This window comes from Euprymna scolopes, chromosome 40 (genome assembly GCF_053919585.1).
Source record: "Euprymna scolopes isolate OS-2025 chromosome 40, ASM5391958v1, whole genome shotgun sequence".
In the NCBI taxonomy this organism is placed as follows: Eukaryota; Metazoa; Mollusca; class Cephalopoda; order Sepiida; family Sepiolidae; genus Euprymna; species Euprymna scolopes.
Genome location: NC_136521.1, coordinates 27,187,642 through 27,202,381, shown reverse-complemented (window position 1 = coordinate 27,202,381; position 14,740 = coordinate 27,187,642). Strand labels below are relative to the sequence as shown.

Genomic DNA, 14,740 nt, shown 5'->3' with positions numbered 1-14,740 from the left:
CTTTTTAATTGTTTTTTTTTTTTTTTGCTGAAAATTTAGGTTCCAAGGGGTTAAAGTTCAAAAGATTAGACCTTTGCAGTCTCTAGCTTACTATTGAGCCTATTTTGGGTATAAACATTTGAAATTTTACATAAAGGGCATGATATGCAGCAAGCTTTTTAATCAGTTTTGGGGCGAAAATTTGGTTTCCAAGAGGTCAAAGTTGACAGAATTTACCTTTGCAGACTGATCAAACTCCTCCACGAATTTTGGGTCTGAACACTTGAAATTTTAAATATAGGTTACTTGGACATGGGTCAAACATTTTAATTCTATTTGAGCTCAAAACAATAAATGTTAAGAGGTCAAAATTGGGGTCAAATTTTAAAAATATTAACCTCTGCAGTCTCTACCAACTTTTCTCAATTGTTAAGGAAACCTATAATACAAAAAGACATTACCGTACATATACACACTTTTTAATATAAAGTTATAAACCTGAGCAAAGCCGGGCTGAACTGCTAGTATAGCTATAAAAGTGAAAATGTGTGTGTGTGTCTGTGTACATTTCCCTACCAAATAACTGTCAATTTTCGGTCTACAGGCTTGAAATTTGACATAAGGGTTATTGACATTTGGGAAAATCTTCTAGAAGGTCATTTTCTAATGATTTTGCCATTGTCTTATATTTATGTACATCTGTTCTTTCATAATGCATGTTATAGAGCATTGTATCATCAGCAAATATACCCATCTCGGACACAATATTATCAGGGAGGTCGTTTTTGAATATCAGGAATAATAATGGTCCAAGGATCGACCCCTGAGACACTCCCGCATTAATGTTATGCTGCTTGGATGTATGTCCATCAATGACAACCTGTATGCTTCTATTGTCTAAGACGGATCCAATTATATTTATTATACGTCCAGTTATAACGTACAATTTAATTTTCATTAGCAGCCCTTTGTGCCAGACTTTGTCAAAGGCCTTGGATGCATCAAGGGCTACAGCTGTGGCTCCACCCGCTTTATCCAATACATGGTAAATGCATTCACAGATAAATGTTAAAATATATGCAGTAAAACGACATTGCCTGAATCCATACTGTTTGTCAGAGAGCAGATTTGCCTTTGCGAGGTGGTGAACTAGTGTTTGATTAAGGTCTCAAATATTTTAGTGAAGAGGGAAAGAGACTAATAGAGCAATAATTGAGAGGGTCTGTTCTTTCATCAGAATTCCTGTATATTTGTACACCAGAGGCCATCTTCCAGCTATTAGATTGTAGAGCTTGGAAAGTATGGGGGCTAGCTCAATTAAACATTTCTTAATTAGTATAGCAGAGATGAGATCAGGCCCACATGCTTTTGAGGTGTCTAAGTTTTTTATGATATCGCAGACATGCGAACGGGTGATTTTTACATCATCTAATGTGGCTTTAGTCCGCATAGGGAAATTTGGGAGGGAGTTGTTTGTTGGCTCTAAGGTGGAGTTAGAGGCAATCGCCAGGACAGCAGTTCCGCCTTCTCCGTTACCGTGCATGCAACCTTCTGGTTGTTGCTCAGTGGAGGAATTACTGATTGTCCTTTATTCACTACACAATTATAGATTTTTCCGAAATCACGAGTTCCTATCTTTGGCGATTCTATGCGTTTCCTGATTATTTCAGCCTACTTTCTTTTGGCTGTTACTATTTCTCTCTTACAATCATTTCTAGCATCTACGAATTTTGACTATTTGTATTTGACTTATGACGTACGAACTGGCAGAATGCATGCTATCTTTGTGCCATAGCAGCTGCACAATCTGTAGTGAACCATGGGGGTGAGTGGGGCTTGCTATAATACTTCCGTGTGGGAACATGTGCTTCAATTCCCGCTTTGCACCATTCAGTTGTCTAATTGGCACTCTGTTCAGCAGGAAGAGAGAAGATATCGGTCCATGGGGCATCTCAGATGTATTCTCTAATGGATTCCTAGTAAGCCCTGCTGTAGTACCTTGTGGTTTTGAGCAATGATTCCTCACCTTCAGATTGGGATATAAATGTGATGTTAACTAACACCACTAAGTGGTCTGCATTTCCAAGTGGATTGTGGACATTAGTCACACAATCCTCAAGTATTGTGGTGAGGAATAGGTCTAGAAGTGAAACCTGCTGAGGTTCACGATCTGGTAGGCCAGTTGGAAACATTACTGTCTATGTGAGGGAATGGGCTATAGAGAAGCTATTAGTAAAGTGTCCAGCTGCATCTGTGTAACCTGAGAAACCAAGCCAAGTTTTATGGTGGATGTTAAAGTCAGCAAACGCATGTATTTGAGTATTACTATCGAAGGAGAGTGCTGCATCTATACTACCAGAAACATGATCGATTAGGATACAATCCTGACTTGATAAAAAACAGCAGAGAAAATATAACTAATGCAGTGATGAAATGTTAGTCGAAAGCACTTAAAAGCCTGGTCATCCGATTCAAGATTTTTCTCTCTAGCTTAAGGGAGGATGCTACGAATATTGACTCTAAGCGCTTGCATACATCTATCAGAGTTCTTATGGCAAAGAGGGAGATACCTGTAATGTTAAAGTAGTTGGAGGGGATTGAAGAATGTAAGTTTGTTTCACTTAATGCTAAGATATCCGGGGAGTTTATTAAAAGGTAAGACTCTACATCATCTATATTACCTCTAAGCCCACGGATATTTGTGAAAGTCAGCCTCAAGGGTGGAGGCGAATTAGTTTTGTTTGGGTGGTTGTCTTGTTTTATCGTGATATTTGTTTGGGTTGTCATTTAATTATGTTTTTGTTTTATGTTAGGTTAGGGGAAGAGTGCTGAGCAAAGTGGGCCTGCTTTGACGCCAATTATACACACACAGTAGTCCATTAATACTAGAATGTGTGGTCTCATGAAAGCCAACCAGATATAGCAGCAGGGTCCCTTTCCATGCATGACATGGCACTAAAACTATCCTGATATTATACATCTGATGATAGAGCAGCCCGTCTAAGTGTTACCAAAGAGTTAGGGCACCTGTACTGTCAGTCGGAAACAGCAGCAAAACAAACTGTCAATCAGTTACCCTCAGCCTCTCAGACAAAACCGGCCCAAACAAGTCTAGTGAGCACAAGTAGAATGCAAGCAAATTTTCTCAGTTTCTGAAAGAAAGACAGGCATTTAAAATAGGGAATAGGGGAACAGAGTTCAATGTCCTAGTCAGGAAATAAGGCTAAGCACAACGTGACTCTGGTGAGTCCCTAGTATTGTACCTCTGGCCTGGCTAATAGACAAAGAAGAAGTGTGAAAGCCATTGATAGGAAGAGCCTATCTACTCCTTAAGTTATGTTTGCAAGCCGGGAATTTGTTCGAGTCACCAGCTCCAGGAAGGTTATCAACCATGACTGAGGAGGCCTCCCTCTCTCAGTTTTTTTATCAGAGTTTTCTTTCTCTCAGATGGATGATCTGACGAGATCTACGCGTCCATCACGCCGAGAGGGTTAACCGTCCAACTGGCTTCTACACTAGGTATTTCTGTGCCCTCGCATGGATAAAGATATTGAGTATCTTACTTTAAAGTTTTTCTCTATTCTTCAGAAATAAGAGCAGGATTGGAGATAGAGCACCTCTAACATTTACAAGAAATTTTATCTTTCAAGTACTGTGATAACTAATTTGGTTTAAAATAAATGAATAGGATATTAATAATTATTTGAATATGTAAGAGAATATAAAGCAAAGAAAACAAAAGAAATTGTAGGACTAGATCTACATAAAGAGGTTACACACAACACAGGTATATATAGATGCACTTAACTTGGTGTTCTTCGAGCGACCCATGTTGGTCTAGCAGCTAGAAAATAATAAAGGAAGTGCACAAATATTTCACACACGAAAACAGCGACCGCATTTATAATTGTCGAACAAAATAAGTAAAACAGTATACAGTATGGTTCAGAATCAATTATACCCACATGTTTACGTGCTGATATCCAAGGCCACACTGAGATAATTCGATCACCTCTCTCCCACATACATACATACACACGTACACACACATTCGTAACAATATTATGTAGGTAACAAAATTTTATTGTCAACTTAATCAATTAAAAAAGAAAATTCCACCATGGCCCCCCTAAATTATTGCCATGGCCCCCAGGTTGAGAGTCTATGGTCTAGCTAAAAGATCAGTGTCTCCACATGGAATGAATTGGAGTGCAAAGATTAGGGTTTATTTGAGAGCAGTAAGAGGAAGGGAGGGAAGATCTGCTTTAAGAGCCAAATGTGTGCTTTGATTTAAATGTCTCCTTCTTTTATTTAATTGAGACAGTATAATATTTGATTTCTGTATTAATAATTTCAAACATACAAACTCATTTACCAAAGGTGATGAATACTAGAAAAGAGATGCATATTTGCACTTTTTCCATTGTGTATATACATATATTGCTAACTATTACGAATACATATATAGTATACTATAACTAATATATTACAAACAAATGACATGCGAGAAAAATCTAGGAAAATAGTTTCAAGTGGGTAGATAGCACAGAATATAGAAATGGAATAAAATAATATAATAAAATAAATTAATTTTTTAATAATATCTATTTTAAAGGCAGATTAAGGGATGACTAAAATTTTAAATAGATTTAAAGCTTTTTTAATAAAGGCAAGTCCATCTTACAATATTTCATTATCATATGTTGTTGTATAACATGGGGAGTAGAGTCGTCAGTTAAAATGAATCCAGATAAGATTGGGAGTTTGGAAATGTGGTTTAAAATACACTATAAATACATCTAAAAACACAAACTAAGTTCATAGATTAGATAAAAAAAAATTACAATTAAATTTTATTATGCTTTCAGTTCCAAAGAGATTACAATATTTCGAGACAGAGAAACCTCTTTAGCCCATGGCATTTCGAAGTCAAACGCTTCTCTTCAGAAGAGGGGAGTAAAGACACATATTATACAGAGAAGAAATTTTTAAAAAGATAATATTGCCTTTCTGGAAAGAGGATCAAAAGAAAAATATGAAGCTGTACAGACTAAAGACGATTCCAGGATTGCCAGCAATCACAGTAAAAGAGTAATTAAGAATGCAAGAGAGTTGTATGCTCAGTCGGTCCAAGTCCAAAGTAGCTGAGCAGCAGCTTGGTTACCACCAGTTTTGGCAAATAGCAAACAGGATTCTGAACAGAATCATGTGCTCTATCCTAACCATCATCAATGGACTTGAGGTAATCTCGTCAGCATCAGACAAAGCCAAACTCTTTGTCAAGAACTTTGCAACTAATTATACCCTATGTGACTAAGGCCGTCAACACTTCGTATTTCCTCTTTTATCAGAAAACACACAGAAATGCTACATACAAATATCTGTGTGTGATGTTTCCAAGCTAATCAAAAACCTTGATTCCAATAAAGCAACTGACCCTGATGTCATTTCAGTTATAGTGCTGAAAAAGCATCAACCATAATTACAAAGCTGTTTAAGCATTGTTTTAAAGAGAATTGCTTCCCAAAACCCTGGAAAACCTCACCAGTATGCCCTGTATTTATAAATTCAGGTGATTGGTCATCTTCCTCTCAGTACAGACCAATAAATCTCCTGTGCGTCATAAGTAAGTTGCTGGAATCCATGTTAAATGGAGAAGTAGTTAACCATCTCAGCAAAAATAACCTTCTTAGTGACATGCAATATGGTTTCTGTTCTGCTAGATCTACAGCAGATGAGGTAATGGTTATATCTCATAGGATTAGCGAATCTCTCAACAGAGGCTTCCTTTCTAGGGCAATTGCTCTTGACATATCAAAGACCTTTGATAGGGTATGGAATAAAATCCTTCTTCACAAGATCTCCAGCTACGGTATAGCTGGAAATGTTTTCTCAATTATTAAATCATTTCTCTCTGATAGGTTCATAAGAGTAGTGGTTGATGGGCAGAACTCAAAAGTTCACAGTATTGATGCCAGAGTCCCTCAGGGGATCATCTTTGGCCCAACTCTCTTACTGATCTACATCAATGATCACATCCTAAGATCATTCAAAGACATTTATGCTGATGACATTACCATCTATGTCAACACATCAAAGGCCGTAAATGACCAAGTTCTTTGTGATTCTCTCCTCTCTGATCTGGAGCATGTGGTGCAATGGGGAAAGAAGTGGCTGGTTAATTTTAATGCATCTAAAACCAAGCTTCTATCTTTATATCATCAATGCTCTGATCTCATATCTGGCATCAATTGAAATGAATGGCTCTCGTCTTAGGGAGGCTCCATGTTTTGACAAGTTTCTGGGCTGGAAAAATGGTGGGATTCTCCTAGCGCTCCAGTAGATATCTCACTGCAGATGCAATTCTCTTCCTAAGTAAGAGTTAGGTACATCCACAGATGGAGTACTGTTGCCACATCTGGGCAGGAGCTGCTGGAAAACTCTTATCATGCTTCGACAAAGTTCAAAATAGATTTTGTAACCTGGTGTGGGTGCCCTTTTCTCTTCCCTGCAACCTCTTTCCCACAGAAGAGACGTTATGAGCCCGTCTTTACTCTATCACTATTTTCATGGCAGATGCCTGTCTGAGCTCCAATCTATGATCCCTCCTCGTCAAACATTCATGAAAAATACTCGTCTATCTGAAACCACTATCAATAATTTCCCCCACTCTTTTTCTGTGCCTAATCCTAAGCCTTACTTCCGGATCTATTTCTGAAAAGAGATCCTGAGGATCGTGTAACAAATGCTGATTGCCCACTTAGGAATGCTGATCATGCTGTGATAATGATAGAATCACTCTAAACGTTCGACCCCAAGTTGAAGAGCCATTGCTCAAAACGACAACGTACTAAAAAAAAAGGCTGACTGGGATGCCATTAGAGATCGCATCAGAGATGCCCCATTGGGGAAATATCTTTTTGCTTCCTGCAAAATAGTGCGTAAATGAGACTACTGAATGGTTCAAAGCAGCAATTGAAGCACATGTTCCTACATGGAAGTTCTATAGCAAACCCCACCCTTCCCAATGGTTTACTTCTACTTATGCAGTTGCCATTGCTCAGAGGCAACATGCATACCATAGATTTATCCAGCATAAGTCCTGTACAAACAGACAAAGTATATAGAAGCTAGAAATAATTGCAAGAAAGAAGTAGCTACAGCTAAGAGTAAATATACTGAAACCATCAGGAAATGCATTGAAGCGCAGAAATTAGGAACTCATGATTTCTGGAAAATCTACAATAGTATAGTAAATAATGGGCAATCAATAATTCCCCCACTATCCATCAATCATGAGGTTGTTTGCACAGCAACTGAGAAAGCTAACATGTTTGCCCGTTATTTTCTGTTATTTTCCTTCAAACTCTACCTTGGACCCAGCAAACCATTCCCTCCCTGATTTTCCTCTGTGGACAGAAATCACTGAAAATCACCCCCTCTGAAGTACATGATATCATAAAAAACCTAGACACCTCAAAAGCATGTGGACCTGATCTCATCCCGACTGTGCTATTAAAAAAATGCTCCGCTGAGGTTGCTCCAGTTCTCTCTAAACTTTTTAACAAATGTCTTAACGAATCTTGCTTTCCTGACAGCTGGAATACTACTTCTGTGATACCAGTTTACAAAAAATCTGGCGAACGAACTGACCATTTAATTATTGCCTAATTAACCTCCTCCCGCTTTTCGTCAAAATATTTGAGTCTTTAATTAATCAAGCTCTAGTCCATCACCTTACAACTGCTAAACTTCTGTTTGACCATCAATATGGATTTAGGCAAGCCCGTTCTACTGCAGATATTCTAACTGTAATCTCTGAACGTATATACCAAGCACTGGATAAGGCAGGGGAGCAGAGAGCAGTAGCCCTATATATATCTAAGGCGTTTGACAGGGTATGGCACTATAGTCTTCTCACGAAAACAAAATCTATGGTATTACTAGACGAATACTTAACATAATTAAATCCTTCTTAAATGAGAGAAGAATCCAGGTTGTTCAAACAATATGATATAAATGCAGGTGTACTTCAGGGACCGATCCTTACCTGATAAAATTGCCTCTGACATGGGTATATTTGCCGATGATGATATCACGCTCTATAGCAGGCACATGGGGAAAACTAATGAGCACATATCTAAGGCAATGTCGGAAACCCTAGAGGAAGACCTTCAGTCTGTAGTGGAATGGGGTCAGAAATGGATGGTAACGTCCAAAGCTGCCAAGACAAAGCTCATTTCCTTTAATAATTACATGAAACCTTACCAACCACCAATAGCAATGGCTAAAGATACATTACTTGAAAATACTTCATTCAAACTCCTCAGTTTAACGTTCACAGTGAACATGAGTTGAAATGAATACATTGAGATCATTGCCAAAGCTGCTGCAAAGAAGGTGGGCTCTCTCTACCTAGCTAGAAAGTTACTTATGCCTGAAATTATCCTGTACCTCTACAAAGCCACCATCCACCCATGTATCGAGTACTGCTGTCACATTTCGGCTGGTGCATCTGCTACTAGTCTCACGCTCCTGAACAATGTTTCATAGTCGCCAACCTGATAAGTCTAATAGTATTTTAATGGTGGATGCTCTGATGAACTACAAGCTCTTGTATTCCCTCGATGAAAATACCCCCGACAAACCCGACAAGTAGCGAAGTCCCACCCCTACACAGTAGAGATCCCCAGATGTAAGAAAGTTTTCTACTCTAATAGTTTCTTCCCCAGAACTTCCAGAATTTGGAATTCTCTTCCCAGTTCCTGCTTCCCCAACTGTACTGACATGCAGAAATTCAAGTGTAATATAAACAGACATCTTGCTGCTAAACTCCCTACATAGTACCTCTGCAACTTAGGTCCCTGATAGTAGTCTCCTACATAAAAGTTGCAATGTACCTTGTTTGGTGTGAAAATGTAATTAAAAAAAATGGTAAAACAAAACAGGAAAACCATGTAAAAAAATAAATTCATTGGACTTAAGGAGTCGGAGTCAGATAAAAATTCCGACTCCGACTCCTTGTACTCTTAGAAATCCGACTCTAGCTAAAACCTCTGACTCCTTCCAACTCCGCAACCCTGCTAAACATTTGACATTTTACATAAAGGGTAATCAGACATGAAGCAAGCTTCCTAATCAGTTTTTGGATTTTTTTATCAAAATTTAGCTCTCAAGCAGTCGAAGTTGAAAGAGTTGGCCTTTGCAGACTCTACCAAACTCCTCCACCAATTTTCGATCTAAACACTTTATTTTAGATGTAGGTTACATGGACATGAGTCAAACTTTTTAATATATATCTTATATCGTTACGTATTATAACTGGTTGTTAAATGTGGGAATTACAGGAAGATGTCGTTTTAGCACCAAATTATTTTTTTAAGCAGAAAAATAGTAAAACGTTAGAGCAACAGATTATGCGAAATGCTGTGTCAGCCATCTTGAAAAGTCTTTCCCACTTCTGATCCAGGGGAGATAACTTTTTTCTTTTCGGTTATTTCCCTTTATAACACCTCCAATTTGAAATGTGATCCTTGTAAGAGGTTTTATGTGGATCTAGTTGTAAGGTTGGTTTTGGCTTACAAATTCGCTGGATTTTTCTTGTTTGGACTTTGATGTGAGACTTGCTTTGTTTATTATTTATGACTGCAACACTTTGGGGCAATTCGAATGGTTCCAGTAACACATGTAAAGGGATGGTTGCATCATTTGGACGTCGCTCTGCAAGGGATGACTGACGAAGCTGATTCGCATGCCTAACCCAAATAGATGATTGAACATCCACGTCATAGACGACATTGCCAGAATGGTGTATTATGCGATGTTTATCTACCATTATGGAATACAGGTTTTCCTGGAAGGAATTTAAGGGGTTTTGCTCCATAATGGCAATTAAACTGGTTTTCCATCATTTTGTTTCTTCTGTAAAATGTAGATGGGCGAATAGCATCAATTGGCAAACGTAGTTTCCTATTCATAAGTGCTTCAGCAGGAGACTTTCCATTTGGGCAGTTTCTTTTGATGAGATGTGGCTCATTTGAAAGACTTCTGGCCATTTATTGTAAGAATCAACAAGTTTGTCCATTTATTGGTACTGCAAAATCAATGTGCAGTCGTGAGGAATTTCTGGAGTTGGCCATGAATGCAATGTAGTTTTCCAGGGGGACTTTGCAACTAGTTGACATTTGGAGCAACTCCCGACAAGATCCTCTAATTGGCCATACTTGGCCAATATACATAACCACGAGTCAAGGTTTTCATCTGATTAATTCCTTGATGTCCCGTGAAATTGTCTAAGGATTCTATTTTGAAGATTAGAATGGAACAAGAACACGTTCAGCAAAAAATAGAATTCCATTAGTCTCAGACAAAAAAGATCTTTGCTGAAAAAATGGTTAAAGTTTCTGATTAGTGCACTTATTAGGTCAGTTGGTAGAGTGGAACTTTTCGTAGTAGTGGGTCTGCAGTGACCATCGGGTTACCCACACTGTGGAAACAAACCCTAACCCACACTGTGGAAACAAACCCTAACCCTAACCCACACTGTGGAAACAAACCCTAACCCTAACCCTAACCCACACTGTGGAAACAAGTCCAGAGACAACTTCAGATAACGCATCTGCTGGGCCAATTTTGCTGCCTGGTTGGTATTTTATGGAGAAATCATAATCCACAGCATAGTTGCCCATCTTTGTAAGTAGTTTGCTGTATAAAAAGGAATTCCTTCCTTTGAACCAAAAATACTTGTTAGAGACTTGTGGTCTGTGATCAGATTAAAATGACGGTCGTATAGCATTTTGTGAAATCTTTTTACAGCATAGATAATATTTGTAAATATGCATCTGCAATGTCTCATTTTGCAAAACAAGTTCCACCGTTGAGTTTTGAGAACAAATCATCTGATAAAGTTGCATATGGTACAGGACGCTTTGATCTAAAAACTGGCTTTGCATCAGCCTTTTAAAGTTGCTTTGACTTTCGTACAGCATCCAAGACCTTCTTGAAAAACGTTGCTAAACTTTGTTTTAAGAATGTTCTTAAAATATGTTTCAACATCTGTTGCAGCATTAACATTGAAAAAATTGAAAATTGTATTAAGTGGAACATTGAAAAGATCAAGTTCCTCAATGAAATCCAAACCAAGAAGATCCAGAATTAATGAATCAGAAACATAGCATAACCCTGAAAAATTTTTTTTCCTAATAACTTCCATGTTGACTGTAAAATCAGAGTTATGTCAGAATCAGTATCGAATTGAAATTTTATTGGCTTGTTGTTTATCTCAACAATTATATATTTCCTATGAGCTTCAAAATTTACATTAAACGTAGCAAAAATTGAATTTGTGGTAGATTTTTGGAAACGCGTTGTCATTTTCTTATGAGTTTTGCCTCTCGTCAGTGAAGAGTTCATCCTGGTAGTTTTAAAGTTATTTTTTTCACAAAATCCGTCCCTGTGACTACGACATGAACAAAGTTGACGCATGTGTCTTTTAAAAGGGCAAAAACCCGTATAATGCATATCACCATATGATCAATAGGATGTTGGCGGCTTTTTATTCTTTCCAGTCGGGAATTTTTGTACAGATTTTAAACTGAAAACAAATGGAATAGCAGAATGTTGTTGTTGCACCATGGCAGTGTCCCGTTTAAGATTTATCAAGCATTGACATTCTGTGGTCAGAATTTGCACCATCATTTCTTTATCTTTATTTAACATAAACAGTAAATGTGTGCGCACATCAACGTCTGCTGGAGCTTGTAGCCCTGCGATAAAAATAAGGCATATAAACTGGTCCGCTGTGAGTTATTTCAGTAAAAAATTTTCACACTGAACATTAATTACTCCAGCATATTTGATAAAATCATAATTAACGCTTTTCGTCAACTTCAAACAATTGTATCAGATATTAAACAATGATGATGGCGGTTAACTGGGCTACTGTTTCGTCAAATGTGAAATTCTCTGGTTTCTTTGGTAGAACGAAGTTTGCATAATGTTCATGTTCAATAGAACCCAGTTTTCTAAGCAATAACCGTCTTTCCCAGTCATTGTTTTTTTTTTCCTTTAAAATCATTTTTAAACATATTTTTCCATCAGTCAAACCAAACGGAAAATGTTTTAATTCAGGACTGAATTGAAAATCGGTGATAGAATTTATAATATTATCAAAGGAGTTACTTACAATTGACGAAGCCAATTGTGCTTGAAATTGAAACGTTAATGTTTCTATGAATTTTTTTTGTTGATTTCTAAGTATCCTTTCCAGTAAATTTGGATTCATGACGACGAAATAATGAGGTTGTTTTATTTTTTTTTTTTTTGTGCTGTGCACAAAAGGAAAAATTTTTTTTCTTTTCGAAGAGACAAGTCCGTTGGATTTTTTTTTTCTAAGGCTTTCATCCGACAAGGTCTTGTTTATTTATTTTTTTTTAATCCAAGTTCATCTCATCCTCGTCGCTAAATCTGTTATGTCGTCACGGAATATAACTGGTTGTTAAATGTGGGAATTACAAGAAGACATTGTTTTGGCACAAAATTATTTATTTTTTTAAACAGAAAAATAGTAAAACTTTAGAGCAACAGATTATGTGAAATGCTGTGTCAACAATCTTGAAAAGTCTTCCCCCACCTTCCGATCCAGGGGAGATAACTCTTTTCTCTTCGGTTATTTCCCTTTATAACAAATATATATATATATATATATATATATATATATATACATATATATATACTAGCATTTCAGCCCGGCGTTGCCCGGGTGTTTTGATGTGTGTGTTGAGCAAAAAAAAAAAAAAATTGTACTAGAAAGGCAGGTTCGAACCCGTACCGCAAAGGACAAAAAGAACAGGAAAAAAAACCCTGACGTCTTTGTCGTTACGACCACTGCCAAATCGGAAGTGACGTAGAAAGGAGAGGATGACTTTAAAAAATATCAGCGAAAAAAAGCGACACCCCCCCTATAGAAAAGTCCCAGTTGAAGGTGAAGATATAAATGTTTTTAGCCAATTATTCGATATTGGTTGTCTTAAAGGTCGAACTTCACAACGATAGGGCCCTGTTTAGGAAATTAAGAAAAATGTTATATATAAGTACTTAATTTATTTCAATTCTTATTTTAAATGCTGGTGGCCTGGAGGAAAAATACAACCTATGAAGACAATGGTAGTTTTGGGACTGAGTTTGAATCTTTCCACGAGCAGTAATTATCACTTCTGATGATTGCATAAGCATGAAACACTAATGTCTGTACGTATAAAAATAATTGTTATACTTGATTTGGAAAACATTATATATATATATATATATATATATATATATATGAATAAAAAAAATTTTATGGAGATTCTATTATGATAGCATCAATATTTGGGATAGAGTATTGTTATAGGAAATGTTGAAATAACGAAGCAAATATAAAGTTACATATTCAAATATAAAGTTACATACTTCAGAGTTAAATTTTTCAAAGAAACTAATGATGTCATTAAAATTTTCCTATAATTCTATTTGGGGTATTATAGGGACAATTATCAATTCATAAAGTAACTGAGACGTAAAGAAACGAAATTAAAATCAAATGGTTAAACCTTTTTAAAATATGAAATTATTTTTTAAATACATCTTTCTATGAGGTATTCATTTTTTTTTAAAAATTTTATTTCCATTTCATGAAATGAAGAAAATCTATTATGTTTGTTATTTTTTAATTTTTCAAATTCATTAATGCCATTTGCTGTTTTTACAACTTTCTGTCAACAAATACTTTTTTATGAAAACACCACCATGCTACCCAGTCTTTCAATACTTGACATCCTACAGAAAGTCGAATTTTTACATTTCTTTCATGATAAAAATTATAAATAGGAGTATATTTGAAATTATTTCCAATTAGTATATATATCTCCACACAAACGACGACTGAATAGTGATAAATAATTATGTACTTTTAATTAATTTTGATCAATCATAATTTTGACACAAGAACTGGTCACCTGGACTTAAATAGCTGTTTGATCACAAGCATATTAAATCAAATTTCACTCTGTGCATTTTAATCAGAATGTAAAGTATGTAATATAAAAATGAAAAGTAAGTTTTCTTTTCTGGTTTGTCAGTTTTGAGCATCTTTTCATTTTTAATTTGGAGTATAAAAACATTCGACTCATAAAAACATTTGACTCATAAAAACATATAAAATTAAAACAGCATTGGAGTATAAGAACATTCGACTCATAAAAACATTCGACTCATAAAAACATTCGACTCATAAAAACATTCGACTCATAAAAACATTCGACTCATAAAAACATAAAATTAAAACAGCATTGGAATGCTAATTTTGTTCTCATTCCACATAATTATTTTCAAAATTGCTTCATAGATAACATATTGCTTAAATGTGAAATTTTATTGATGTCCCATGAAAAAATGTCATCGTTTTTTAAAACAAGTAATATTGATATTAAAATCATTTTACAGGTTTAAAGCAAAAGAAAAAAAAACACTTACATGTGGGAATATGTTGATTCCGGGTTGCACTGACATAATTAATGCCATCGATGTTTCTCCAGTCCCAATTTTTGGGAAGATCTTTTACATTTAGATATTCATGCGGACGGGGATAAGTTCTAAAAAGATATAAAAATAAAAGACAAAAAAATTAATACCAAATCAAAATTTTCCATTCTAAACTTTATAAGAATGACGAAAATCTACATTTACCTTAAAAAATTCAACACATTTCAACAAATTCTCTTCA

General features: G+C 36.1%; 1 protein-coding gene across 1 annotated transcript in view; it reads right to left on the bottom strand.

The window, feature by feature from the left end:
* LOC145265457 (cathepsin Z-like) overlaps window positions 1-14,740 on the bottom strand; it is a 61,159-nt gene that overhangs the window by 22,652 nt on the left and 23,767 nt on the right. The window contains exon 2 of the mRNA XM_080121316.1: window positions 14,491-14,609. Coding sequence (XP_079977442.1) covers window positions 14,491-14,609 — 119 coding nt within the window. The remainder of the gene's footprint in view (window positions 1-14,490; window positions 14,610-14,740) is intronic.